General features: G+C 50.5%; 11 protein-coding genes across 11 annotated transcripts; 3 read left to right on the forward strand and 8 right to left on the reverse strand.

Moving 5' to 3' along the window:
• Nucleotides 1-409: 409 nt before the first annotated feature.
• CC84DRAFT_1119952 (uncharacterized protein) lies at nt 410-1,705 on the reverse strand. The gene is made up of 2 exons (XM_018175565.1): nt 1,063-1,705; nt 410-1,010 (listed from the first exon to the last, which is right to left on the reverse strand). The coding sequence occupies exons 1-2, from the start codon at nt 1,545-1,547 to the stop codon at nt 596-598; spliced, it is 900 nt and encodes a 299-aa protein (XP_018036579.1). The 5' UTR covers nt 1,548-1,705; the 3' UTR covers nt 410-595.
• A 188-nt stretch (nt 1,706-1,893) lies between these two features.
• On the reverse strand, nt 1,894-3,762 carry CC84DRAFT_1164530 (thiamine pyrophosphate enzyme). Its single transcript, XM_018178504.1, has one exon. It carries the CDS (start codon nt 3,631-3,633, stop codon nt 1,921-1,923), a length of 1,713 nt encoding a protein of 570 aa, XP_018036580.1. The 5' UTR covers nt 3,634-3,762; the 3' UTR covers nt 1,894-1,920.
• Nucleotides 3,763-4,321: 559 nt separating this feature from the next.
• On the reverse strand, nt 4,322-5,432 carry CC84DRAFT_1245417 (uncharacterized protein; the record flags this gene model as incomplete). Its single annotated transcript, XM_018184181.1, has 3 exons — nt 4,322-4,701; nt 4,738-5,214; nt 5,265-5,432. 3 exons carry the CDS (start codon nt 5,430-5,432, stop codon nt 4,381-4,383), a joined length of 966 nt encoding a protein of 321 aa, XP_018036581.1. The 3' UTR covers nt 4,322-4,380.
• Nucleotides 5,433-7,579: 2,147 nt separating this feature from the next.
• On the forward strand, nt 7,580-8,335 carry CC84DRAFT_1176259 (uncharacterized protein; the record flags this gene model as incomplete). Its single annotated transcript, XM_018180207.1, has 4 exons — nt 7,580-7,861; nt 7,916-8,024; nt 8,076-8,138; nt 8,280-8,335. 4 exons carry the CDS (start codon nt 7,580-7,582, stop codon nt 8,333-8,335), a joined length of 510 nt encoding a protein of 169 aa, XP_018036582.1.
• A 16-nt stretch (nt 8,336-8,351) lies between these two features.
• Nucleotides 8,352-10,491, reverse strand: CC84DRAFT_1091664 (uncharacterized protein; the record flags this gene model as incomplete). Its single annotated transcript, XM_018174408.1, has 4 exons — nt 8,352-8,777; nt 8,828-9,116; nt 9,163-9,505; nt 9,552-10,491. The coding sequence occupies 4 exons, from the start codon at nt 10,489-10,491 to the stop codon at nt 8,352-8,354; spliced, it is 1,998 nt and encodes a 665-aa protein (XP_018036583.1).
• A 2,934-nt stretch (nt 10,492-13,425) lies between these two features.
• On the forward strand, nt 13,426-15,282 carry CC84DRAFT_1164532 (uncharacterized protein). The gene has a single exon (XM_018178505.1). It carries the CDS (start codon nt 13,523-13,525, stop codon nt 15,212-15,214), a length of 1,692 nt encoding a protein of 563 aa, XP_018036584.1. The 5' UTR covers nt 13,426-13,522; the 3' UTR covers nt 15,215-15,282.
• Nucleotides 15,283-15,485: 203 nt separating this feature from the next.
• CC84DRAFT_1146150 (multidrug transporter) lies at nt 15,486-17,809 on the reverse strand (the record flags this gene model as incomplete). Its single annotated transcript, XM_018176545.1, has 10 exons — nt 15,486-15,554; nt 15,603-15,772; nt 15,859-16,108; nt 16,166-16,300; nt 16,354-16,710; nt 16,758-16,924; nt 16,973-17,014; nt 17,067-17,232; nt 17,285-17,632; nt 17,690-17,809. The coding sequence occupies 10 exons, from the start codon at nt 17,807-17,809 to the stop codon at nt 15,486-15,488; spliced, it is 1,824 nt and encodes a 607-aa protein (XP_018036585.1).
• A 941-nt stretch (nt 17,810-18,750) lies between these two features.
• Nucleotides 18,751-19,609, reverse strand: CC84DRAFT_1146153 (uncharacterized protein; the record flags this gene model as incomplete). Its single annotated transcript, XM_018176546.1, has 2 exons — nt 18,751-19,184; nt 19,237-19,609. 2 exons carry the CDS (start codon nt 19,607-19,609, stop codon nt 18,751-18,753), a joined length of 807 nt encoding a protein of 268 aa, XP_018036586.1.
• A 633-nt stretch (nt 19,610-20,242) lies between these two features.
• CC84DRAFT_1259469 (uncharacterized protein) lies at nt 20,243-20,956 on the reverse strand. The gene is made up of 2 exons (XM_018184916.1): nt 20,606-20,956; nt 20,243-20,544 (listed from the first exon to the last, which is right to left on the reverse strand). Exons 1-2 carry the CDS (start codon nt 20,721-20,723, stop codon nt 20,411-20,413), a joined length of 252 nt encoding a protein of 83 aa, XP_018036587.1. The 5' UTR covers nt 20,724-20,956; the 3' UTR covers nt 20,243-20,410.
• Nucleotides 20,957-22,697: 1,741 nt separating this feature from the next.
• Nucleotides 22,698-23,746, reverse strand: CC84DRAFT_1092043 (uncharacterized protein; the record flags this gene model as incomplete). The annotated part of the gene is made up of 2 exons (XM_018174429.1): nt 22,698-23,435; nt 23,522-23,746. The coding sequence occupies 2 exons, from the start codon at nt 23,744-23,746 to the stop codon at nt 22,698-22,700; spliced, it is 963 nt and encodes a 320-aa protein (XP_018036588.1).
• A 1,755-nt stretch (nt 23,747-25,501) lies between these two features.
• Nucleotides 25,502-27,162, forward strand: CC84DRAFT_755332 (alpha/beta-hydrolase). Its single transcript, XM_018187312.1, has 2 exons — nt 25,502-26,606; nt 27,027-27,162. The coding sequence occupies exons 1-2, from the start codon at nt 25,728-25,730 to the stop codon at nt 27,039-27,041; spliced, it is 894 nt and encodes a 297-aa protein (XP_018036589.1). The 5' UTR covers nt 25,502-25,727; the 3' UTR covers nt 27,042-27,162.
• Nucleotides 27,163-27,674: the final 512 nt, after the last annotated feature.

Here is a 27,674-nt window from a genome sequence, read left to right on the forward strand (position 1 = left end):
TGAGTAATCCACTAGTTCCACAAGAAAAACTAGGATACTATGTCGATGATTGGTGCATTCAGCGACGATCTTTAGAAAATGGCTTGGTTGACGCACAGTAATCGACAGGACTTAAAGTCATCATGTGGGGTCCGGAAATTGCAATGCTGGATGTATTCGTGTATGTATGCAGCTGACGTCAACACCATGCTGGACATAACCTGCATAGCTAGCCAGCGTACAGTTGGATCTCTGAGCTTCCGTTATGTACCTGGGTATACGATTTTGTTTGGTTATCGATGAATGCGACCAAGAAGTGATGTCTCCTAAAAATGTTATCAAAAAGATCGTAACAAATTGCTCCTCCGGTTGGTAGCATCGAAGACACTCCGCGAGCAAAGTTTTGGTTTACTTTTCAATTTTTCAGTGTCGCTATTTTCAACAATTTGAGTTCAGGAATCCGCACATCGTCCACCTGTCGTCCTGCCACACAACTTCGAGTAACAAAAGAAATCTATGGAACGCTATCACAACGCTTCAGGCAACTCGCAAACTACACATACCACTAACACGAGGCTTGACCACCTCACATACGTGGGAAAGCGATCGTCGCGCGTTAAATGCCAGCAAACACTCGGCTAGTAGCCAAGCTGCTCACGTCATCCCCCTTCCAGTACCCCAGCCCATTCGTCCCACCCTCTACCAGAAAACCCGCCTCACTCGGATGCCCATCGATGGCGCGTCCTACGATCATAGCGCGTTGGGGTCCTTTTGGCTGGCTCACGTGATTGACGTGGTGATCGCTCAATGTCTCCGCATCGCCGTCACCCCAAGTGCCACCTCTTTCATTTGGGTTGGGCGACTCCGAAGCATGGCCGAGCACGATAGCCTGCATTGCGCCATGCTCGCCGGCTACGCTATCGCGCACAGGGATTGTCACATCGCCATCGGCGGTGTAATTCCTGTCGTCACCGAAACGTAGGAACTGCTCAAAGGCTGTGGTACCGCGGATGGAGCCTGTCTTATCGTATCTACCCTAAATTAGCTATGTTGTGGGTAACATCGATTGTTAATGCAACATACCGCTCAAGCATGCTCCGCATATCCATGAGTGCTTTCTTACACTCGGGACAGACGTCCATGTCGCTCGCGACCTGGCTCCGCCTGATCGGCTCCCTGCATTTCACAGCTTTAAGCTGATGCACGGGTAGATTGGCATAGTCGATATCTGCAGCTACAGTCGTGATGGGTGAGAAACTCGGAGCCGCGGATCGCGGCGCCGGTCGCCCATCTACACTCGTCGCCGCACTCGAGCGCGAAGACCGTGACGCGATGCTAGATGTCCTCGAGAGCGTCTGCGAAAGTGACAAGAACCTTCGTTTCGACGCCGAGCGCTTGGGCGGTGGGAAGAAGCTTGTTTGCTGGGTGGGAGAGGAGATAGACGGCGAGTTGGGACCGCGCAAGGAGTAGAGACGTTGGATGGCTTCGTCACAGAGCGTCAGAGGCTTCGTGGACGTTTCTCCAATATGTCCACAGCCGGAGTGCTGTGTGAAGTTTGCGTAGCACATCTATGACGTAATGTTGTTGTTTCGATACGCGAGGCTGTGCAGGGATGATCGCGCGCCGCAGAGGACAGGCGAGAGGACCCTGAATTGATCGGGAGCTTGCGAATTGTGGGAGAAGAGCCCACTTGAGTATAAGGCTCAAGCAACGCAGAACGGTGCAGCTAAGATAGGTGTATAGGTGTGGGGGAGAGGCTGTGCCGCATTGTTGTGCTGTCATTCTTGCCTTGTTTTTGAGGACACGGGCTTGATCTTCGCAGGGATCCTTGTGTGAGTCAAGCGCAGACGTGTTTATCTCAACTGTCACAACAACAAGGGCCGATTCGCTTTAGCTGTGCGTCTATCTCTGAGCAGAGTCGCTTCATTAATATCTAACACCTCAGGCTTTCGTTCCCTTGACTCTTTGAGCCTCTATCAGGTCCTTCAACGGTCCTTCGGGCGCATCCTCCTTGTCCATGAAGACTTCTACCATCCTTACACCTTCTCCGTCGCTTAACCTTCCGTCAGCCAGCACCTCACCGAGCTCGCCAAAAGTCTTCGCGGTCGCGGTGTACGCGCCTTTGTCGGCTCCAAAGAAACTCAGTGCTTCTAGATACCGCCACCTCGCCACATCGTTGTACTTTTCGTCTACACCGTGAATGCATCGCTCAATCGTGTATCCGTCGTTATTGATCAAGAAAATAACAACATTAAGGTTTTCCTTAATAATCGTGCCGAGTTCTTGAACAGTCATTTGGAAGGAGCCGTCACCAATAAGTAGGATCGTGCGACCTGCCTTTTGGCCTGCTGATCGTTCGCGCTGTGCTAACGCTGCTCCTTGCGCTGCAGGAAGCATGTAGCCGATAGAAAGCCATGTGACTGGTGTGAACAACCTCGTATTCGGCGGCAGACGCATCTCTCGTGCGCCGTAGCCTGGTGTCCCTGTTTCGCCCATAACGATGTCCCCTTCACGAACGAAGGTTGCAAGGACTTTCCAGGCCTTGTCTTGCGTGATAGGCCCGCTCTGGTCGGTTTCTTGGACTGAAACAGTGAGGTCCTGGTGAAGTTTGGGGTACTGCTCGTACCGCTGGATCTTGTCGGTGTCGAGAGTCCGTAGTAACGCAGATACAGCTTGTCTTGAGGGCACATCTCTGAATATGCGGCTGCCTATCCGAATCTCAGTGTCCGAAAAGTAGATAGTGTTAGCGCTTTCAGGCAGACTGGTGCCTCCCCAGCTGTTTGTTGTGCTGAAATGTGCCCCGAAACACAAAACTACGTCCGCGCGTTGGAAAAAGTCCCGTGTGGTTTCTTCCTCCCATTTTCCCCTATAGATCCCATGAAAGTTGGAAGCTGTCTCATCAAGCAATCCCTTCGCAAACCCAGTGGTCCAGGTTGGCCATCCCGTTTTTCTGGTTAGGTTTTGCAGCTCTGAGACGACCCCCATGGCCCGGATCTCCCCATCGACCAAGATGATGGGTTGTTTTGCAGCATGCAGCTTCTCCAACACGGCATTCATTGCGCTTTCCTGTGGAGATCCCCAAACCGGTTCTGGCAACTCCAGCTTTTTCTGCAGTCGTTCAGAGAAGACTGGGACGCCAACGAGATCCACCGGAACCTCGATATAGACCGGTCTTGAATGCAATAGACACTGGACAAGGATTTGATCTATTTGCTCCGGAGCGGTCCTTGAATCCCTCAGGCTTGCCTGGGCGACGGTGACATGCTTACTCATCTGAGCAAACCGAGTGAAGTCGCCGTCGGCAAATGTGTGATGTACCAACACCCTTCCATCTTGTGTTGCTCGCGGAGGCGTGCCAACAATATGGACAAGTGCCGCCCGTTCAGCGTATGCTCCAGCGATAGCGTTGATAGCTGACAGTTCCCCAACTCCAAAGGTTGTGATGAGAGCTGATATGCCCTTGATGCGTGCATATGCGTCTGCCGCATAGCCAGCATTGAGTTCGTTCGCGTTGCCGACCCAATTCAACCCTGCAGGCTCGACGTAGTCCAAGAGTGTGAGGTTGAAGTCGCCAGGTACACCGTGAACGGAACCAATTCCGAGTTGGACCAATCGCTGGAACAGGTATTCCGCGAGCTTAACTGTTTGAGCCATGATGACTCCGGAGCAGGATCCGACGAGCAATGTATAGAATGATAAATAACGAGACAGTTTTCGACGTGCTAAAGTTGGTGTTGCGTCGTGCCTCTCTTTGTACACCCACGACAAGAGGGAATATGGTGGGACCGCAGTCGGCCGCTGCTTGCCGACCGAGGTCGCGCTTAACAATACGCCGACTACTCCGACACGTGCTTTCCCCGCCATTGAACCCACACCCGGACAAAGTGCCTCATTTTGCCCGCCTTTCACCGTAGTAGCTGTAACCATAGGAAGTTATATATTTGTCCCAAGTTCCTCATCACAGGTGAACTCCATAAAGCCATTCTGTATCGAGCGCAGCCACCTGATGACGTCGCATGGTGTTGTATTCAGTGATGTTCACAGTTTGGCAGCAAAGGATAGTACATATTACGGTCATTTTATAATTTGGATGGTTCTACGGGAGCTCCGGTAGCTCTGAGTACATTGAGAAAAAAGCTCAATCATACCTTCATTGGAGTGACCCGAATAACGCGTCATGCACTCAAGCGCCTAACACCTGTAGACCCCGGAATCAATTCCAGTCAAACAAAACAGTCATCTGGCCGAGATGGACTCGGCGTTAGATTTTCGCTATCGAGGTCAAATGCGCGTTCGATATGTATGGCGAAGCTGGATCGTTCGCAGAGTTTGTCTTCTGAACCGTGTATTTCCGTCTGTGGAGAGTTCATCGAAGTCATACTGAGCTTGGACCGCAATGAGCTAAAGCCTCTCGAAATGGATGTCAACTTGAAGAACAGAGGCATCATCGGCAAGCAACATGCGATCAGGGCGATGGCAGCCTCGATGAACTGCCAGTACAAGCTCGTCGATAATGTCACTGATTCTTGTCAGCTGTTTGTAGCTTGAGCTCGACGTGTACCAACACTGACGATTGACATTTGTGCGAGCTGTAAACCCTTTTTTGTGAATTGCGAGCTGGATCAAAAGCCGCACAACTGCCGCTGCGAGGGAACAGGCGGCCAGGAGGAAGATTGCAACAACGCCCAGCTTACGGTGGGTACTGATATTCAAGCCCCACACCTATACAGTTGGTGAGTTGCTGAAACCTCAACGCACTTCGTGCTCAAACACTCTTACCACGGGAATAGGAAGAAGCCAGATCAATACATCTGTGATGAGATCTGAGATCATGAGCACATCTTGGTTGAGGAATTTATCTGTGCAGCAGGTGCTGATCTCCGCAAAGGAAGCCCATGAGCATTGGAGATGTATTCCACATCCAAATACCCTCGAGAAGAAAAAGGCGATTGTCCAAAGAGCGCACACCACGACCGAAAGATTCGAAAGAATATTGAATGCAGGCATCGTCTCCACTGGAAAAATTCGACGATACAGGTACAAGGTGCTCAATTTGACAGACCCGGTCGCCGGTAGCATGAGCACCGATGAAAGCCAATAAGTGAGCTCTACGAGCCGTTGCTCCGGGGTAAGCGATGTCAACTGCTCTTGCGGAGAGAGCTCTTCGGAAGGGTAGCCCACAGCTTGCCGCGATACTCCATACAATGACACTACAGCCATGGCCACGACAAATACCTACACATTTTTTAGATATGCTTTGGAAGTTATATATGCCAATGACTTACCAGTGCTGCAAGTATCAGCCAGTCGTCCATGCGAACACCCATCTTGTGAGATACTCGGACCCAGAACCGCAGAAGCACTACGATAATTCCCGAGATTGACAGAGCAATAGTGGCAGGGACGATATCGCTCGCATGGACAAATGCAATCGGTAGTTCGCTTGACGACATTCCTAAAGTATCGTTTCTGGGTAAGGATAATTAACAAAAGATAGAGTTTCCAGTCTGACACGCAACCAGGCCATTATGATGCGTTCAGCGGGAAAACATCATTCTAAAAACACTTCGATTCTTTTCCTTTCTCCATCAATCTCTTCCGTCGGTTTTATGATGCCAAGGGACATAAGTTCATAGCGTCCCTAGACCTCAGAGAATAACCACGAACGCGCTATCACATGCCGTGGCCAATAACCTGAAATTTGCGGACTTCTCATTTTGTAGGAATCCGCATGGTCGGGGGCTGAGGGCTACTGTAGCTAGTGCAGAGTTACATAGTGGACAAAGGATAAGCGCGGGTTCTGAGACAAAGGACTGACTACCATAGATAGTAAGCGCAACAACTTGTAGCGTCGATACACGCGCAAACCCAGACCACTGTGAAGATCGCAATGCAGCTGCGCCATGAACTTGCATCTCCAGGTCCCGCGCGGGACTCCGCATCAGACTGCCCGCTTAATCCCGCGGATGCAATGGTAGGGCATCCAGAGTTCTCGAACAATTTGTCAGCAGTATCATTCTCGGACATTTGGATTGCGCGAGTGGCCCACAGAGCTGGTACTCCTCTTGTGGAAAGCTTATTGTCTGAAAGAAACCGTATTGACGCAGAGGCACGGCAGGGCCCTTTTTTAGCAGCCTAGGCAGAGAATCTCACCATCATTCGCGCAGATCTCTGTATGTCCCCCCAGGATAATAGCAAGCAATGAGAATTATTGAGTTACAAATGATTGTTGGGAGTGATCTCCACGTGGTGTAGTAATTCAATGAGCGCAAGTTCCAGCTGCCTTTATCAGGTTCCTAGAGACTTGCCATTCTAATTATCTTTTCTCGCTTCGATAGTATACGCGATTAAGAGAAATTCATCAAGCAAGATCATCCGCGAAACATAGAGAATAGGTTCGTAAATATCAAGTAGGATGTCACTCAAGAACTAAGGTATTGGTGCCGAAACTTGCGATTTGATAGATGCGATCTGAACTCGCTGTTAAGTGCGGCTCCCACACGCCAACTAGTGCAAATAGTGACGTTTATGGCCTCACTCTGAGAACAAATGAGACACGTAGTGCGTTTCCAAAAATTTGCTCATCACTCGGTCAGCGCTACCTTCGTACGAACGGCTTACGGAAGACGAGTCCTTTGAGTTGTATCGCGGGTTACCATCACCATGGCCCTGGACCACGTTACGACACAGGAATGTGTATGACGCTCTCAACTCTCTGCAACGGAAATGACCAGAAACAAATGCCGAGAGCATATCGGAGCGTATGCACATAGCGCGTAAAGACGGTGCTTGCATGCTCAATCGCAGGATACCGACTACGCCGTCTACTAGAAATTCCTTCCAAATGTTACCGCAGGACGCAGATCATGAACAGCATGCTTGCCTTTTTATCGTGTAAATGAACATAAGCGATATGCTAGAGCTCTAATTGAATCGTGATCAGATGAATAAAGCTCTACCAGGCTGGGCACATGTCAACCAATATTCCAGCATAAACTGTTTTCCATCGAGGAATGGCGATCGAAGCCCAAACCCCTTTCGAAGGGCAGCAGGTCGATTACATCTTCTTTACACTTGAACTTCCGAATGACACCAGAAAAACCCAACGCGAGGGACGTAAGCCACCAGCTCAGCATTGAAAGTTGCTCTCAACGAGCTCCAACTCTGCAGGCTGCATCCGCAATAGCCCTCTCATATTTACACTCAGGACGGCTCGCCCATCGTCTGAACGCTTCCCATGGACCGCCTTGATGATGATCGGCGGATACGTGACTTCCTGTGAGGTTGATGAGTAATCGTAGAACTGTCTGTGGCGATGAAATACGGCTCTGCGGCCGGTTCACCTCAGCTCCTCAGATATATGGCTGGACATTTGAGCTCATCCATAGCCCTTCATACGGCGAAAGGGAGATATGCTTGACTTGTGGCACGCCTTCAGCTCTGGGCAGCCTTCTTTGATCCAGGTGACTGGGTCATTACCGAATAATGCGCTTATTCTGGGGCTAAAGATTTGATAACAGCACACGGTCTCCGTATTCTGGGGATCAGCGTGGACGATTGTGGTCTTGTACCAGATGGGCTTGATCGGAAGCTGAAAAAAATGGGAGGATACACAGGGCAAGAAACCACCCATTTTTGCTGTATGATTCCGACGGGCCATTACCCAACCGGCGTAATCCAGTCCTCGGAGCGTAAGAATCGGATCTACGATGTTGCAGAGCGGCACGACCTCTATATCCTCGAACATGATCCGTACTACGACCTCCAGCTCGGGACCACATTCACAACTTCGGAAAACACAAACACAAACTTCCACACCGCTGATCGCTATCTGGTTCAGCTATCGCCGTCATATCTTACCATCGATACCTCAGGAATTGTTGTGAGAATCGACTCAAAGTCAAAGATTCTAGCCCTAGGATCTCGCCTTGGGTAGTTGACTGCTTCGCCGCTGGAAGAGATCTTGGGAGCACCGAGGATTCATCGACGCTTGGTACATTTGTCGGACCAAAATAGTCGACGTGGGGACTCTTTGATAGCAGCATGTAAGCGCCCTCTCCCGAGTGAAGGTTGCCAGTGCTCTACACCTTCCGCAGGCATGTTTCTATGGATCCGCTTCAATCCCATCGACCGTCCCAACGTCACAGCTGCGAATCATGGTAATGACCAAGAGGTGACTTCTCTGGCCAAGCTAGAAGGCTGAATATACACGAGATCCCCAGAACTTGGCTTACTCATCAGCAAAGGTAGTCGTTTCACTGCCAATTCTAATCTGACAGGGGGACTCTACTTACGGTTAGATTTTGGTGCCGCCGTTGACAAAGATCTGGAAGTCGCGGTTGAGCGACTCGCTTAGACTGTGGACGCTGAGTTTACACTTGGCTCGTTGGTAGAGACTCTGTCGGCGTCTCAATTAGGAATGGGTGTTCGGCCAGATTCAGCCAAAAGTCCACCTCGAAATCCTGGAGGTGCTGATTGTCCCATATATTCCACGTCTCGGGCGTAATGGCTGTAGGTCCCTGTACCAGCGTGTCTGTCTCCGTCAGGGGCGCTGGCTGTCTTGTGTCTCGGGATAAAAGACGTCTGAGCAGGCTCTTGATAGTCAGGGTGGCACGAGATAATAGCGCATAGTTGGGATCAATCGGATGGATGAAAACACCTGTTTCCACCACCGCTACAAGTACGTTAAGATCCTGTATCATCTGTGCTTTTAAGCTTCCGCTGTCGAATGCGATTGGGCTTTGTTTAAGTAGGGATAAACAGATGATGCCAGCGGCTGCCAGGCCATAGTAGGCGACCTGCTCGCTGTCATTCATTGTAAACTCAATTACACCAGAAATGAACCTACCTTCCAATCTAGGGTTGTCCCTGAATAAGCCAGAAAGTCTTTAAGCAATATTGACTCAATCGCCAGAGAGAACATTCTCGCTGCAATAGCCACAAGCTCTGGCCCAGGATCGTTGACGCGGGTTTGGAGTTGAAGATGGAGAAGAAAATGTACGTGAAGATGATTAAGAAGTGTGCTGACCAGAAAGTCACGCTCCTTCGGCGGTCTAGCACATTCCTTCAATGTCGTCTCTAGTCGAAAGTGCTGGGGGAGCGATGCCCACTGTAGGTCGGCGTCGTTTCGGATAAGACTAATACTATTAGAATGATTCGTATGCAGATTCAAGTGGTACTCACTTCGCTCTCCTTACCTTCTCAGCCTGATCTTCTACGTGGAAGAGATCCAGTGCCTCTCCCTTCAGGACAGCACAGATTGCTGACCATTGTGTCTCCGCTGCATAATCCACCTTTGCATCCGCGCTCCACTGGAATTGCTTGGGAAGCCATCTGCAATGCTTTCGGTCAATTCTAGGAGGCCGACCCAGGAACAATGAGACATTGGTGTCACCAGAAAAGGCACGGGCGAATGCAACTTCTCTGAAGGATTCGAGTGGAGGTGATGCCGGATCTACACGTTCGTGGTATCCAAGTGCATACAGGGAGCTGATCACGTCGCCAAGTTTCCGCCACGATATATAGCCTACTGCATCAGCCAATGAACAACAGTATGTTAGAGCATTGCTTACTTTGGTCACCGTGCAAGCATGAGTGACTGATCCAATTTTCGTACTGTAACAGAAGCTGAAGGTCATTCAGTCGGTCAAGTGAGAGCGAAATGTCTAGGCAGCGATCTGAGAATCGCACTGCGAGCTTCTCCAGGTCACGCTGCGCTTGGTGTGACCGATATAAGGGCTCAAATTTGGGTGTATGGCTTGTAGCAGCGGCAAGAGCTGCGAAGAACAGACCCAGTATCTCCCACCGCGCATTATGAATTCCAAATGCAGTACACCAATGCGCAATGTCTTCCCGATCGCCTGCGTTAAGTGGCTGGCTTGAGTTCGTGAACAATGTCTGCGAGATAGATCGAGCAGGAGTGAAACTTGAAGGTGTACTCATCTCGTACGAACTAAAGACGTGTTGCGTCACCTCTGCGCAAGTGGTTATGAGTGGACCCGCCAATGCGAGATTCACGCCTCCAGCGATCCAACTTTGGACCAGCGCAATACACGAGCCAATGTGACAGTACCTATGGATATGATCAATGAGATTTGCTCCATTGCGAATCTCTTCCTCGTCGGCAGAATAGGTAGGCAATTGACCGCTGTCGGCCGTATCGCGTGGTATGTGCTCAAAGAAAGTCGTGTGACTCGAAGACCCGAGAAAACCAGGATTGGGATAACTGGGCATCCCTCTGGAAGGCTCGGGGGTCTCCACAATCGTCAGACCTTCTGAAGAATCGTGACTTGTCTCGGGCAACGGATTTGGGAGAGCCGCCGGCGGATCTGTGTTGCTGAACCCCAGTAAATCTGATCCGGCCTGCTCCAATCGTCGCTTTTTGAATGGCCTGGCCCGGTACAGGCAAGCCGAAGGCGACCCACGCTCCCGACATCGGGAACATGGTTTCGAGTGATCGCAGGCCTGCTTTGAGGTCCTGCATGGTTCGCAAGCAGGGAGCTTGATGGGCATTTTCGTGGGTTGTGGTGGAGTAGAACAGAAATAGGTGCGGTGTGTGCGGAGTCAGCGGAGTGAGCGGAGTAGATAAGGGTACGTCCAATCAACGTTAAGACGATCATGGCTAGACCCACGTTCGGGTGTCTTCCGTCCTTGGCTCTGTCACCAACTCCTCTGCGAGCATCCACACAAACCATACTGCTAATTCGCATGAGCGATGCGTATATGTTGGCTTTGCTCATTACGTGCACCTATGGGATGATAATTAGTCTATCTATGTTTGTGTCGGATCCCCCACGATGAAACATATGCAGGTCCATACAAATCAAGCACAGCATATTTTGCATCATGCAGCTCGTCACAGCATTCTGACATTGAATCGTCTATTGTTCATAGTAAGTAAAATATAAGCCCATGCTGTGATATAAATAACCTGAGCGCTTGATACCATAACTATACTGACGCTGTTGCCCCCAAATCTTTGCCTCACAAATCCACCTTTCTTTTCCTGAATTTAACTGTAGCGGTTGTCTCATTCGCCCTCACAAGGAACTCCTATCGATTGAGTCAGCTTATCGAGCTCTTCACGGACCATAGAGACACTCGCAGCTTTGTAACAGCATGGTCTTCAGCGGGCACACCACTGTGGAGCCAGCCTCTCGGGTTTGCCTTGCCCACAACAACAATGACACTGTCTCATGCTCATGTGACCATGTCTTACGTCGAATTGTCACATACTGTCTTCAAAACGTTCTTCATAAAGACATGTCAGTACAGATTGATAGATCATACCCAAGTAGGTTTTCTAAGAGAATTACCAGGAATCAAGATTAAAAATGCTGAGTATTCTCAATGCGAACGCATTTGCCGCGATATCTTGAGGCCTACGCCGTTGCGCCTTGGCTGGTGCACGCAGTGGGTAGAGCAAGAGGCGGTGGCGACGACCTCACCATATATCACTTCCGTCTGGGGGACCTATCAGATCCTCACCCGCTCAATATTCGCGACCATATCCAGGTTATTTCAAAAGGAATCCTAGACTCCTTTGACGAAGCTCAGGTACTCGTGGTGCCTCTCTTTCGCTTAACGGACTTCGGAGTTATCGTCCACCCGTTGCAGAACCATTCCGACAGCGTCGAGGGGAAGAGTGATAACGACCTGACTGAGTGCCTTCAGTGGTCTTTCGTATCGATGCTGGTTTCTTCTCGGTATAACAGTACCAACACCAACAAGCTCCACCGATTTGTCAGGAAACTCCTCAGGCCTACGCTTTGACATATATTCGGAGATCTTTCAATAACCGTCAACCATCCAAACAAACATGGGATTGTCAACCACTAAAACATTCGAATCGTCAAGCCAATACGCGCTGACTTTTGCCCATGGCATCTGTCATTCAGAACTCATCTTATCAACTACTATGTACCGGCGATCTGTACAGATCATCCGATCAATACATCCTGCTCCACACGCGCGGAACGCCGGCTTGCTTGTTCCAGGATGTCTTAGTCTCTGGCCCGATTTGGTGAACCGAGTCAACAGTCAGATGGCGTTGCAACTCTGCGCCGGGCAAAATTCAAAGTCAGACGGCTGAAGAAGAGAGAGATTAGACATCCCAATTTTCCAGCGAACCAAGAGTTTCAGTACATACAACAACATCCTCTTTTTGTTAGGGGAACGCGTCTGGGAGATCACAACTTCGAGGACCGGATGGGTATCGATATGGCCCTTCAACTGCGGTCAGTCGCCATACACACTGCTTGGAGAGAGTCTGGATCGAGAATGGGCCTTTTCGATCTTCTGATGAAGATGTGCGAAGAGTAGGAATGAAGCCAACGTTCGCGGAAGGGAAAGTGAAAAAGTACCTATACAAACTGCTCAGATAGACTCCGGCCTTTTCTATGTTCATTGTCCCTGTCTTAGCTTGGAATGCCCTTCGACGAAGAAGAATTAGACTTTGCTACCTTGCATAATATAAGTCAATATGAGCTCTTGTCTCTCTTCGATAAAAGCTCTGGTACGTGTTCGCCTCGAGCAAATGCGAAAGGCATTGTCCCTGACATCATTTGAGGTGAAAAGCACGCAGAGCCACTTGGTCGGTGTTTTTTGTGGTGAGGGCATAGATCATTCTATCACATGTTGTTCCATGGTAAATTTACTACAACAAGTAACTGTTGGCTACTACACACGTAGCGCAAGATACAATGCAGTGATGATCGGCGAAGCTTAAGCTTCAGCTTCGGCTTCGTGCGGACTGTGCGGCTGGGCGATTTCACCGGAGTGGCTCAGCACATAAGCACCTTAACAGCCACCGAACACAGTGCTCCACCCGATTAGAAGAGCCATGTCCACAGCTTGTTCGCCTCTCCTGTCTCTCTTTTATGCTGCGAAGGCTGCATACATATTTAATTATCCGGAGTGGCTAATAAAAGTAAGATAGATACACATTGCCTAGTGGGCTCAGATTATATGTTTGATCGACGGAAAGCAAGTCGTGTTTGATAGTTGGCAGTTGCCTGATGACGCCGATCTCCACAGGGGCTGAAGATCCTTCGGTCCCGCGTCTCTCATTCGCGGTACGCTAGTGCCCAAAACGGTAGCAACTATGTAGAAAACCTTGGAAGAAGCGGCGGTGCTTTCCGCCCCGACTGCACCCTAACGCACGAACCAACAGCTCTCCACAACTTATTCCCTATATCGAAGTATTCTCGCATCACGTGGTCCGACCGAGCTCGATCCTACTGAGATCGCGGCTCGACTCTGCCACGCTATGCGCTGGCTAGGGGCCTGTTCGGTTTTATTTAGTAAGCCCTATTAGACCTCAACTCAAACGGTCCATTCATAGGGTGTGCAACGAACATGGGCGTGGGTCTGTGGGAATGACGACGCTGCTAGCAGGGCAGATTCACCTCGTGCTGGGAAAATGGGTTGCCTTGGCTTGACCAAGATTGATATTCTACAGATCTTCGATAAGTATATATTGCAACAACAGTCTGTCTGTGTTCACTTGCCATCGGCTTCTCTTTGCTCTGCTACCCTTACAAACATGTTCACAAGGCAATTTTACTTCCTGGGGCTTGCAGTCTCCGCTGTTGCAAGTCCGGCATTGCTGCAGCGCCAGTACAATGCTTCAAATTCATCGATGGTTCAGAGTTTCAAGGACGTCCCCATTACGAAAGAGATCCAGTACATCCCCTGTTTCGACAATTACACATGCACACAACTGGAGGTCCCACTCGACTACGAAAACTTAGACGCCGGCTTCACGAACATTGCCTTCCTCAGGTATGAAGCTGCGGAGCAACCCGCATCAGGCGACATCATCTTTAACCCTGGCGGTCCAGGCGAGTCGGGTGTCAGCGTTCTTATATCACTGCTGCCTCAATTATTGGAACTCCTCGGTGACGAGTACAACATTGTTGGCATGGACCCCCGAGGTATCAATAACAGTGGTCCACTGCTCGATTGTTTCGACGGAAAGCCTTGGCTAAGAGACTACTACTACGGCCAGGTCTATAATGACGTTGATCCGCGTAGCAATGCATCTATTAGCAAGTACTACGAGGGATCAGGCACGTTCGGCACCTGGTGTATGCAGTATTTGAACAAGACTGCTAAGTACGCGAACACACCCGCGACAGCGAGAGACATGCTGCAGTACGCTGAACTGTTGGCCGAAAGCCAAGGCAGGTCACGTAAAGATGCGAAGGTGGACTTCTACGGTGCCTCTTACGGCACCGTCCTAGGTACGACGTTTGCTGCGCTCTACCCAGATCGTGTAGGAAGGTTCCTCATCGACGCCGTTGTTGATGGAGACGACTACTACCACGGGAACTGGTCGCAGAACCTTCTCCAGGCCGACGCTTCCGTCGAATCGTTCTTTGACACCTGTGCTAAGGCCGGGTCACTCTGCGCCTTCTACCGTAATGGCTCGACCGCTTCCGATATCAAGAAACGATTCGACGCTATCCTCTTGGATTTGGAAGAGAACCCAGTTCCGGTGAACGACCCACTTTTCGTCCAGTTTCCTACCGTAGTCACCCACATCGACGTCCGGGTTCTCATCCAGACAGCCGTCTACAACCCGCCAGTCTACTTTCCCCTTCTTGCGACGGTCGCCGATGGTCTCGAGCATCGGAACGGCTCCCTGGCTGCTGCACTTTTGGTGAAAGGTGTTGCACCAACTAGTGAATGCGACTATCTGCCAGGCGGGACGGGGACGGACACTGTGCTACCTAAGCAAGTTATCGCTTGCAACGACAACAACAAGAGTTTCAATGGTAGCGAGGAGGCACTGTTTGACCTGTTCGCAGAGCAGAAGAGGATAAGCACATACCTCGGAGACACCTGGCCATTAGCTGTCGTCCCGCAATGCCGACTCCTAAATATCACACCGCCCAAAAGTCAGCTGTTCCCGGGCTTCAAAAGAATTAACACGAGCACGCCCATCCTCTTTGCTGACAACGTCCTCGATCCAGTAACGAGTTCTGCTGAACTGATGGCTGGATACTTCGAGGGATCGGCAATTTTACTCCAAGACGCTGTTGGACACGGTCTTGTGGTCACCTCCTCGAACTGCACTTCTTCATATGTTCAGAAGTATTTCAAGACTGGCGAACTGCCTCCGAAGAACACAACATGTGAAACCGACTTTGACGCGTTTCCACAGACTCCAGGATTGAAGAAACGTGGACTGGAGCCTCGCAACCCTGTGCTTCGCAGTCATATCGCATTGTAATGACGCCGATTCATATATGTATGCTATGCATCTTCTAGGATAGATTTGCGATGATAATCCATTGCACCCCACTGCTTGCTGCCTTGTCTCGTCGCGCTCAGATATCTTACCCGGCCTCTTGCCCAATTTCATTTTTAAGCTGGCTTCATTCTCCACGGTCTTGCAGGGTCTGTCCTCGCAGGCTCGCACTAATCAATCCCCATCTCATACTTATGCAAAAGCAGAGCCCAGAACGTGCCAAGTCGAAGACAACCCTTCGTGGTCTTCGCTTTCAAGAAACAGCGAACTTTGACCTCGCCCTCAATCTTGCTCCGTAGATGTACAGCACCCACATTCCAATCTATCCTCGTTAGTCATATCCATATCTATCACTTAGAATTATGCTTACGATGCCCATGACACTTAGACCAGCTAAAAGACTTAAACCTTTATCCACACCAAGATTAACGTACATTGATCTCGAGAATAGAACCGATCCAAAAGCAAATAGCGAGCGGAAAAAATCGTTTCCGGCAAAAAGCGACGCGGCGTACTGCGGGTAGGACATTGGGACATAAGCTGTGTGATTATTAGCATCTCCTTGCTTACGTAAGGCTTATTCTGGTGGGGGGGGGGGCGGATGCGTGGTGGAACACGTTACTTACTGAAGATACACTGCATGATTACATACACGGTGACCGCATAAATTGTACATCCGACCACAGTGCCCACCCAGTGAATGCTAGGGTTCGCAAGCCACGCAAACATGAACAGTCCAATTGTGGGCCCAAAGCAAGCGATAAGCGCAGGTCGAAGGCGAAATTCTTGTGCACGGAGGCCATTTTTGAGTACGTCGGGAATTAGATAGAAGTGTAGGTAAGAGAAGTATATGGCCATAGATATAATGCAGCCAACCTAGAGATGTTTTCAGTTCCTGCTATGAAGAAAGGGTGGAGACATGGAGCGACTTACAATGATGCACAAGAACACGAGGCCTGTTCTGCCAACGTTGAAGCCGTACATGACAGGATACACAAGTGCGAAGACCTCGAAGAAACTGTAGTAAATGCCATAGATCAACGCTGTATATATGTTCACGAAGAGTATCTGTGACAGGCTGTCAGTCAGTGCCCTTATTTTAAGACGCGGAAAGGATGTACCGCAGGGTCCTTGAATGTGATCTCCATAGGCTTCCAGATCGCTTCGAGAATGATGGTGCTGAGTGGCGTATCCTTCCTCTCTATCTCGGTCTGCGAGCGAATGTTCTCATTACCCGACGCCTTTCGTAGACGGGCTGCGCGATGGAGCAGAATATTCGAGGGCGAAGTCTCGGGCAGGAAGAAGAAGAACAAAAGGAAGACGGGCCCAGCCATCCATAGTACCTCCCACTGTGACCAACGCCAGTTTTCTGCGTAGACGGCGAAGCCGGAGAGCAAGGGACCGAGGGCGGGTGCGGCAAAGGCGGCACTGACCCAGAACGCCATGGCGTAGGGCAGATACAAAAGCGAGAACATGTCCTTTGAAGTGTTAGCTGGAAGCGTCTGGGGTAACTCGAAGTGCATACTCCCATGCTTGCGCCTCCGTTAGCTAGACACGGGCTACCGAAAAAGCCGAGGAAAAAACGTAGTACAAGTAAGCCCCCTAAATTGTCCACCAGAGCAGCAGGTAGAGCCAGGGTAGTGAACAGAGCGAAAGTCGTAATGTAGGGGATGTTTCTTCCAAAAGTCGGGACTGTAGACAGAATGAGCGATGCACTCTGAGTTCACGGTCAATCCATACCTTCCGATAACGGAGCAAAAATCAAAGGACCGATGCCATACCCTAAAGTATATCAGTCTTCATTACATGGAGTCGATCTATCCTCGGAGCATACCCAAGACGTAGAGAGCCAGGCCGAGAGAGGCCTTGAAGGGTGCAACACCAAATCTGATTCGCACCAACTCCTCGCTAGAGACGTAGATACTACTTGAGCAATACACTACGAAGGTGTAAATATCGATCAGGAGTGCCGTCCATATTTTCTTCTTGAACGACCAGTTCTGCGATTTGTTGTCAGCCTCTCGCTTCATTTCACTACACAAGGCTTCTCACCTGCGGATTTTCCGGATCGTCCGTGGAGTACCAGTCCACAAGAATCAATCCGTCTGCGGTTTTGGTCGGTGCGATTGGTCTTGACTCTGTTCGCTCTATCGCAGCCTGCTCGTCTTGATGCAACCTCTCAGGAGTATATGGTAGTGACTTTATTCGTGTGATATTGGATGACACAGGACGAAGCCTTGCACTCGAGTCCGTGACACTAGTAGAGGCCGACGCAACCTTCTCCATGTCTCTCACAGAGTCCTCAACCGTTTCCTCAATGCTTGCTTTCTGAGTTTGGAAAGTGCTGTCATCTCGAAGCTCTTGCTTCTCGGTGTTCTCTGCATCCGTAGGTCCCGTGAACTGATTTGTCGGCTTTCTGCTTACGACACTGGCATGTCTTGAAACAGGTCGGCCTACAGCGTAGGAGATGGGAAATCTAAAGTTTGGATCTTCTTCTGCGTACTTGAAGATGCGATTTCCCGTCAAAATCCGAACTAACTGGCCAAAAGGAGCGTCGCGAATAATAGCGTTCACCATCGTGGCTTCCAATTCTGGGCAGTAAAGGATTTTCCTCCGAGCCTAGGAAGTTGTTGGGAGAACTATGTCCCTAAAAGACTTGACTTTTAAGTTATGAAGCCACTTTGACGAGAAGTCATAACTCTGTTCTTAAGAGGCCTCTTATTCCACACGTGGAAATCCGTAGATATGTCCCGGGTTTGCGTAGTATGTAATACGACGCTCCTGACTGTGCAGATGACAAAGCTCCGTGTTAACGACGGATGTCATTGATTATATCATCTTGCTTGTCACATGTCTACTATCGAAGAACATTCTGGGTTAGTGTGCCGCGACTCGTGAAGGTGCCATGGTCAGACACTTTTCGCGCCATTACATCGCAATCTGATTAGTCGAACGACAGTGCTGCAAGATCATGAATTTAGCTAGATGCACACCATTAATATTCCAAAGTAATCAAATATCATGATTGGGCACGATTTTTAGAACAAGTCGTGCTTGGAAGCTTTCTGCTTATGGGTGGAGCCAGATTGCCGCCAATTTGTGCAAGGCGAATAGTATACAAAGCGCGAGCCATGCTTTACGTTGCCCGAAAGTCATAAGTTATTATGAAATGACTTCATCACCGGGAACGAACGGCAACAAAAGTCTCCGGTACATAGAGTGCTACAGTGAAACTCGTTGAGGTAAACGTGCACGCGACACAACGAAGCCACATCTAAGAGCTGAGCTGAGTTTCCGAGTTCTTGAACATTTGGATCATTTGCGAGCGTATCTGTCATCCGCTGAATGTGTCCATGCTCTTGGTCTAATTTCGACCCGATTAGTGAACATGTTCACGATTAGCATACCACAGCCGCTAGCGCGGGTTTGGGAAGTCGTCTTTCACTAATCATCCAGAGAACTCACTTACTGATCTAGATCCATTTCGAATTCTATATGCCCTGCATGTAATCTGAGCCCTAGACCGGTGGCGACCCCAGTCCGTTTCTATACATCCCGCTGCGCTCAGACTGATACACCCACTGCCTCCACGGCTTGTACCTAATCCAGATGTTCATGTCCTTAGAATCTTTTCGCTCGTCAACAGAAAGATACTGCGGGTTCTGAGAGCCCATTCCTGAACTCGAGAGCAGACTAATTGCTCGGGTTTGCACCCGTGCACTACTCGTAGCGTAGTACGCGAACTCAGTTACCTGTTCGATTGAGCTTCCTGTCGTGATAAAGCCATGACCTCGCTGTAATGCTGTAGTGTAAAGCGGCGAAGTCGGTCTCGAAGTATTAGTTCCCAAGACAGCAGCAAGGGCCGCACCAAGACGAGGAGTGTTGACTAGCATATCTTGCGGGTCGGTACCGTTATATACGGACTGGATGTCAAAGTTAGGGACATGGTTCCCTGTGGCTCGTAAGTGTGAGCTCTCCATGAGAACGTGGCGACAGTGTTGTACCTAAGAAACCAGCCATGTGATATGTCGGCTCAAGGCTCACGCTTCCAGTTATCGTATATGGCAATACATCCTCATTGTGGCTATGCACAACTGCGTTGACATCCGGGTATCTCTTCAACACCTCACTGTGGATATATCGCTCCGCATATCCACTTTCTGTGCCATTAACGCCCGAGCCGTCCAAAATGAGGTATTCTCCAATATCCTGTAAACTTGAAACGACACCGGCGCCCATTTGGAGAGCGATGAAGAAAGTGTTGTTGTTGTTGGGATTACGCACGCTGATATGGCCGAATGGGTCAAGCACATCGAGATAGTCAAGTATGTGATTCGCCGCTATGAGTGATGCGAGGGTCGCTGTCAAATTCACCATTCTTGATACGTCGGAGATAGTAAAAACAAAGACTTCAAGAAGCTCTGGAGTCGTATGATTGGAATTCTTCGAGGTGAACACTTTTTCAATAGCGGGGATAAAGTATAATGACGAATCGTGACGATCATTAAGTGCCAAGATACTATGACGCGGGGACGTAGCACGATGCATAGGTGGTCGGGCTCGTGCAACAGGTGTGTCCTGCTATGTAATCGTGAACGCGGAGCTATTGACTTTCGGTCGAACACGAAAGAGTGAGGCAGAGCAAAGGTCACCACCGTGCAACTCTATGACCAAGATATTACCTAAGTAGGACGCATGCACCTATATCGACTAATTGGGTAGCTGTGCCAGCAATAGATTGGAGGTTCTGATACATGTATAGTATTAGTGACAGTAATGACTCACCAAGCATTGCTCATAGGCCAGTGCATGGTTGTGGAAACAGTAAATTAGTCCGCGCATAAACAGATCTGCAGCTACTTAGACGCAACAAAATCCAGCTCAACACGTACATGTCCCACAGTTATAGAACGATGCAGGACACTCTTTGGTAAGCCCTCACTAGTTTTTGAACTTCAGGGAACATGTATTCAATGAAAATCAGGCATTTCACGGAAAAACAAGATCCTAGGAGTTATCAATATTGAATTCTTTCTGTTCCGAGAAAACTATAAGACCAAGCGAATGTGATGAGTAATGCTCTCTAGCAGTACAGTGTAATGACTCTCTTTCCCGACCTCTGCATTCCCCCTTTCCCAAGTTCTCATCGACGGATCTCTATCTCAAGACCATCATCGATTAGGCATTGCACAGGAGGCGTCCGCCCTCGCCTGTGTGCTGGCAAATCCCGTTAAGCTGGTTACCGTCGCGGTAGAAAGAGCAGCTATCTCCATTGTTGTGCTGGCAGTTGTTGGGGCAGTTGCAGGCTGCGTCTGTATGTGGGTCAGTCTGAAAATCATTCGACACGTGGTGGTTCGGAATGTGGATACGAACCTGGGTTTGCCGCAATGAGAATGCCGCGGGCAGCAGGAGCGGGTGCGACGGCAGCGCCGATGGCCGAAGTGGCGAAGAGGGTGGTGATGGCAACGGCAATGATGGTCTTGGAGAACATTTTGAAGGTTTGGTGTTTGAAGCGAGAAGCTTAAAGTTGGTGTTGGAATTGAGTGTTTAAAGTGTTGATTGGAAATTGAGATTGTGCTGTTTGTGATAATGGATTTTTGGGGCAGTTGAGGGGGTACTTATAGCATTTCGGCATGCTAAGATTAGATGATGTATGCCTCGTGTCTACAGGCTTATGCGTTGTACAGCGATGATCGAAATAGTAGGAAGACTGCGATCGTCATGTTGATTGTCTGTCGGATGAATGCTTTGTCTGAGAGCACAGACTGTACAGGGTCGACTCTCGCGCGGATGCCATACCCACAAGGAAGATGCTCAGGAAGAACTGACTGATCTTCAAGAATCATACCACATTGCCTGATTATGACACATTACCACCTACGAGCTTTTCAAATAGTTGTGCAGTACGTTCGCGTGAGGCCCACCACTTGATCATTCTCCACCTTTCACAATCCTTCAATCCCTATGTATGATGCTAAACTTTGGAGATTCAATATGATACCACCATCACGCGGCTCTCCTCTCCAGATTGACGTCACAGCCTCAGCACAGGCTCACGGGGCTGTAACGGCGGAGGTCAGGCCAGCACTGTGCCACAAGCCTCGAGTCTACGATCGCCAACCCGATAGCCGAGAGCTTGAGATGTATTCGCAAACGGAGGATTTTCTTACGTATCTTGTGAAGTTTTAGGGCTGGTCATGCTACCTCTGGGAAGTGCGATTGGTTTGGCCCCATGCGTTCAAACTTGGCCCCAGCGGCGAACTCGGTATAAACTAGCTGACGCGACGTGCCTAGGCTAGCCGGGAGCTTGTTTCAAGTGCTCGACTTTATTTTCGTACGAGTCGGGCAGCGTAGAGCCTCACACTGTCGATCGGGAACAGTGATTGGAAAACAAAGACCGAGATCGGCAAATCAGGTGCATTCAAGCCCCATAGTTTGGTTCCTGCATGGCTCCTTCCGTACGGTAGGATCTGGGGGATCTGCCGTACGGAGGAAGAAGTAACTGCAAGCGAGAACATCATCGACAAAAACATTTATATACTAGTCTTATTTATCGCCCGTTTATGCGTCATGCAGTAAAGCAGGTCACGTTACTCTATCCCGTAGAAGTCACGAAAGATCACAACAGGTGTATTATATGCACGATTGGTCTTATGGGAGGTTTTCACAGTCCAGTGTCAAGACTCACGAAGTGGTTACTTTGTTTACAAGGCTGCAGATTCCCGAATCGCTCCAGAATCGATTTCGCTGTATACCACCGCGTTACCTTTCTAAATCCTCTGCTGGTCCTTCTTTCCGCGAAGGCCTTGTGCAAGCTCCTGAAATTATTGGCAATAAAGTGCTTTTTGGAAATCCTAAAAGCTATTTGCCAGCAAGGATATGCTTGTGGTGAAAGAGTGCCCACACCGCCTGAGTTCTCCGCCTACATACGTTTGTACATTATCCATCCAGTAATAAATATGTCGTTCCAGCCCTTTCTGGAAGATCTTGCCTACACTGTGGGAATCATGCTTGCTTTCGGACTTTCGTGCGATAGAATAGAAGCCGGCTCGCTGGGTTACATCGGCGTTTTCACGTAGCGGGTCCCCTAAGTGGTAAGTGCCACGGGCGTAGACCACGATGATCTTTACATATTCTGCTTGATTGATTCCCCACTATATGCTCCAATCCCCAGGTACTAAAACACTGAGCGAGTTTCGGAGTGACGTCAAAGGATGTGGAACAGGTGTGCCTTACGCCCTGGGCCGCCCGTCTCGGGATCCAGCAACGACCCGAGGGAAACTCGGACATCAAGCAGGTAGAATCCGATATAATGGATGAGTGTAGATTTTTCGAGTCCATTACAACTTGTGCGCCTTTACAGCTATGACGATTGAGTCACAGCGCCTTGACAGCGATAATAACCCTCCAAAGAACCTCCATCACTCACTCATTTGTGAGTCTGCGTCCTCCAATATACAAGCAATCACAACCTGCTTCCTTCCATGCCCTTGATCACAAAACCTACCCTCGGAAAATGTACAACGACATGTACCTCGCCTTTCTCCTCGGGCTTGATACTGATTTCCTCAACCCCAACATGCATCAGCGTACCTACTGTCGGATTCCCTTTGCCTGTGTCATCTGGCACCACGCTGACCAGCACGCCCTCCACAAGGCCTCTCCTCCCATCAAGTTCCTTGTTCGGTCCTGCGGGTGTGGGCACAAGACCCAGCGACGCCTCTCCCTCCATACGCCGAATGTCTTCCTTCCAGCGCGTGTCTGCGGACGTGATCTCAGTCTGCAGATCCGGGAGCGAGGAAATATATGCTTCAAAGCGATTGAACCACGCCCATACCCCAGGATACCGTTCTTCATTGAAAACAACTTGCGCGATATCCTCTCCGTCCTCGCCCACATTCCCACCTGTGAGGTTGTACACGCCTTTTCCCCGTGCAATGTCCATACCCCACTTGAGCTGGTAGTAGACACTTATGTCTGCAAGACTCGGCGCCTCTGTTGGCATGAGCCACTTACTACTGTCTTTGAGCGTTGGCTCCAAAAGGCTCAGATGCGTTTCGAACGCCCCGAGATTCTGCGGGACCTTCGCGGCGAGTTTTGCCGGGTCGAGCGTGTGCCCGATGAGCTGAGCACGGTCGGTGCCGAAAGGGGACGCCCACACGGAAGGGGGGATAAGGCCTGTTGTAGTGCGGAAAAAGGGTCTCTTCATCAGCATTAGCACGCGATGGAGAGGTCTCCTTTTGGCTAGTGCTGCCCCTTAATCTGATGTTTGAAAATGTGCATACGTACATCTGTCCAAAAGCTCGCAAAGCCGCGTGCATATCCTCGGTAGTTCCAGCCAGGGATGGAACTGGGAGGGTAAATAGTGCCCCAGCCATCGCTTGGCGGGAAAAAATGCTCGAGAGCTTCGATAATGAGCGATGTGTCACAGTAAACATCCTTTCCGATTGCGAGGATTGGTATTTTACGATAGGACAAACCAAATGTAGTTGTCAGAAGGGGGCGGGGGAGCATGGACGGGACAGGGACGTATGCTGTGAAGAATAAGCCTTGCTGGCGACGGGACTTTGAGACAAGGGAATATTCGAACAAAAAGGTATTTGCTTCAAACGCAGCGCCAGACGGACTTTGTTCGTGAAAGGGCTTGCTTATAGGGCATTAGCACGCGCGTTGGTTTTCACTCCATTCAGACGTACATGCATATCCAAAGAGGACAATAGGCAAATTAGCAGGTGGTTGCATTATCAGAGTCGTGTGTCGCGCAATTCTCAGTGCGTCAAGATGCTGATATTTAGTAAATCACCTTGATACGTAGGTGCTGTGGTAGAGAATTGTCATTTACCCCACTGGGCCGAAGTACGCCACCCCGCTCGAGAAACCGAGGCTCCGTTCGAGCGAGGCGACGTTTCTTGACCATTCCTGAAAATGGTGTGCGAGACAAAACCTATATGCCACTGAGTACGACTAGCTGATATGGAAGCATCTGTATGTGTGCAGCAGGGAATGTCTGTGTCAGATGTGTTTCAAAGTCCTTTGCTGCAACTATGCATGGTAAAGTTGATGGATGATGCAGCTTGTCTATTTTAGAAGAAGACTACATGTAAAAATCGAAAATGTAAGCCGGCATTGCAGCCAAACACTCGGTCAGGATCTTCCTTTCAAAAAACGAAATCCTGCAGCAGTAGGTGACGACAGTCATTGTGTGTTGGTAGAAAGGGTGACATTAATACATCAAACAGTAGAATCAAGCTATCAAACAGCTGCTCGACATGACATGAGAAGAAGTGAAGCTGTATGGAGTGAGGCATGAATGCTAGCAATGGAACCCACACGATGATTATCGACAGCACTCGCGTGCGATGAGTCGCTGGCCCATCTATTAATGGCATAAGGCTCCACGTGACGTCACCAGGCCATTAGTCACGCTAGCTGCTTTCAACGCATCATCCCAATGTCAAACTAACAGAAGTTTCCCATATCGCCACGTACGGCACCCTTCCACGCCATACTATACACAACGCGTACCAAACTGTCTCTCAATTGATCCGGCCAGCTAAGCTCCGCGATTCAGGAGGATGAACGCGGTACTATGGACCGCGCGGAAACCGTGCGAACTGGTGCTATTAATACCTGGAATCAGCGCAAGCATGGGTTGCTTTCGAAGTCTTGTCGTTAGTCTGTGCGAGGAGTCCTGACTCCTTGCGGTCCTTTCGGACGAGCCGGGAGGGCATTGACGCGCTTATGGAGGTACCAGGACGACTCGCGTCTGATTTGAGGGGCAAGTATCCCGGTTTATCAGGCTAGGTGAGCGGGTACCTACCGAGCAAGATTTTCAGGCACCTCGCAAACGGTTTCTACCGGCGTACTGTAGGGCTGCGACCATAATGGTGCTTCGCCAATATGTCTTCGGGATGTCGATACTCGAAGCCAGATATGTCACGCTATGAACTCACCAGTGCAAATGTGCAACCTTGGTCCACAAGATTTTTATCTGGACCTCACGATAAACGATGAGAACAAAATCCTTCGAACAATATCCTAACATGTCTGTTGAGACAAGCATGCGGGATCTACGAATGTCCGCAATTCACCCTGCAAAGACGGCGTATCCTGGAGTGCATCAGTACCAGGTCCGCTAAGTCCTGTGAGCATTCGGCCCTGATGCCTGGTCATCGTGACAACTACTAGAGCCGAGTATGAAGTCTCGTCCTTGCCACGGAACCCGGCCACAGGTACCCACGTCCAATATTGGAAACCCCACCGCACACAAGCCCACCCGTCATTCTACACACCAACGTAGTGAACCGTTGAGCGCTTGCCGTGGAGCGATCTCGGCTCAGTTGTGCTGCGATGCGAAGTTGCCTTAAAGGTAGTTCTCTTCGTTGCCCCAGTCGTTCCACACCTTACTCTTGTCCTTATATCCTTACTGATATTCTGACTATTCGCGTTTCACTCCCACACTCGTTTGCCTATATACAGGCATCCTCATAAAATAATGTCTTTCGCTCTTCTCGCTCTTGGTGCTATCGGCCTCGTTGCCGCGCAAGCCAGCGAAACTCCCAAGCTCACCGCGGAATGCGTTGACACAATCATCTTCTTCGCTCGTGGAAACGATGCTCACTACCACGACGGCCGCACCACGCCGTTCCTTGATGCTACCTGCGCCAAGATCGTTGCTGAGGGCAATACCTGCGACTACATCGACATCCAGTTTGACGTAACGCTCGGCGGCCCCTGGTGCGCGCAAGTGAGCGAGGGCAGCACCAACGGCATCTCACAGATCACTGCATACCAGGCGCAATGCCCCTGCACGCACATTGTGATCGGTGGGTACTCGGAGGGAGCCAACGTTGTGGGCGACACGCTTGCGGGCGGTGGGTGCTCGGATTTCACCACTGGAATTGATCCCACGTCTGCTGCTGGACAGGCCATTGCTGCTGCCGTCGTATGGGGAGATCCCCGACACGCTGCCGACCAGTCCTACAACGTCCTCGACGGATCCTCTCTGCAGGCTGCAGGCCGCGATGCCGAGAGCCTTGCGCGTCTCCAGGCATATGCGTCTGTTCTCCGCAACTACTGCGCGGCAGGTGATCCCATCTGCGCTGGCGGTGACAACGTCACCCAGCACTTGAACTACTTTGACCTCTACACCGACGACGCCGCGACCTGGGTCGTTGGCAAGGTCGATGCTGCCGCCGCTCTCTGCGATGCCACCAGCTCCTCGGTTGCTTCCGCTGGAGCCACCACTGCTTCATCAGCGGCTGGCCCCGTTGCCGCCAACAGCACCTCCAATGCCGTCTCCATCGCTACCTCCATTGGTGCAACCCAATCCGCAATCGCTACCCCCAGCGGCGCCAATGCCTCCTCCATCGCCGTCCCTCACTACGCCAACAGCACCATCGCCTCCATCGCGACCCCCGCCCCCTTCCCCATCATCAACGGGTCCGCCGTCGTCTACCCGACCACCATCCGGACCGTTGTCTCGGCCAGCTCCCCCCTCGCTGACGGCGGCTACGCGCCGGCTGTCCCGACAACCATCCTCACCGTCGTGTCTGTCACGTCCACGGTGCACGTAGTCTCCACCGTCGCCGGCGGTGTCGCGCCCCCGCAGGAGACCCAGGGCTACGTCGCCGTGCCGGTTCCTGCGCCCAACGCGCCCAAGGCACCTGAGGCTCCCAAGGCTCCGGAAGCTCCCAACGCGCCCGTTGCCCCTGCGCCCGCTCCCGCTGTCTCCCAAGCACCGGCTCCCGGGTACGTGGGCGGTGTTGCGTCGGCGTGCGAGGTAGTCACCAAGACTGTGTACTTGTAAAGATATAATAGAGGGATAGTGTATTTAGACTAGACTGGATCCATCCTAGATCAATGAAGTTACGAGAAGAATGAACGAATCAGAATGCATCCATGAGCATTAGCGAGGGCAGTGTGCAATGCGTGATGCCGGGTGGATAGAAGGCGCAGTGATGTGGACCTTTTGTAGGGCTGATGAAGAGTCGCTGCATGGACCGTGTGCACTTGTCCGTTTGGTACGAGTGGCCCCGCTCAGATGCCCACTAGACTGCTCGCACAGAAAAAGCTCGTCGGCTGCCGCGCCCGGCGTGGAAGCAGTGGACGTGCCCCGCAACGCGAGGGAAGAAACCAACGCGCTCCGTACTTGGCCCTGCGCACGCACGCTCGCATGGAAAAGAGCCACGCGAGTTGGCGATGCGGACTCGACGCCGCGCTAGCTGATTTTTCTTTTCTTCCTTCTTTTCAAGACAGACCAGTGCTTTGCCGCTTACACATGTCAGTATACTACGGTGCTCGAGTTCAGGAGAAAAGGACTGCGCAGACGAGTGTGGGCAAAGGAAAGCGAGACTCACCACACGCGCGCGAGCAAGAAGCCCACTGTCGGGCCGTGAGATTTGCCGTCTAGCGGCTGACGGGGCAGCTGTTGCACTGTCTG

This window comes from Paraphaeosphaeria sporulosa (genome assembly GCF_001642045.1).
Source record: "Paraphaeosphaeria sporulosa strain AP3s5-JAC2a unplaced genomic scaffold CC84scaffold_5, whole genome shotgun sequence".
Taxonomy (NCBI): Eukaryota; Fungi; Ascomycota; class Dothideomycetes; order Pleosporales; family Didymosphaeriaceae; genus Paraphaeosphaeria; species Paraphaeosphaeria sporulosa.

Excerpts from the sequence above, each read along its gene's own strand:
- CC84DRAFT_1119952 (XM_018175565.1), bottom strand. The coding sequence starts at position 1,547 with ATGTGCTACGCAAACTTCACACAGCACTCCGGCTGTGGACATATTGGA. Across the intron at positions 1,011-1,062 it reads ATGCGGAGCATGCTTGAGCG|ATACGATAAGACAGGCTCCA; the intron begins GTATGTTGCATT and ends AATTTAGGGTAG.
- CC84DRAFT_1164530 (XM_018178504.1), bottom strand. The coding sequence starts at position 3,633 with ATGGCTCAAACAGTTAAGCTCGCGGAATACCTGTTCCAGCGATTGGTC.
- CC84DRAFT_1164532 (XM_018178505.1), top strand. The coding sequence starts at position 13,523 with ATGTTCACAAGGCAATTTTACTTCCTGGGGCTTGCAGTCTCCGCTGTT.
- CC84DRAFT_1259469 (XM_018184916.1), bottom strand. The coding sequence starts at position 20,723 with ATGTTCTCCAAGACCATCATTGCCGTTGCCATCACCACCCTCTTCGCC. Across the intron at positions 20,545-20,605 it reads TCTCATTGCGGCAAACCCAG|ACGCAGCCTGCAACTGCCCC; the intron begins GTTCGTATCCAC and ends ACCCACATACAG.
- CC84DRAFT_755332 (XM_018187312.1), top strand. The coding sequence starts at position 25,728 with ATGTCTTTCGCTCTTCTCGCTCTTGGTGCTATCGGCCTCGTTGCCGCG.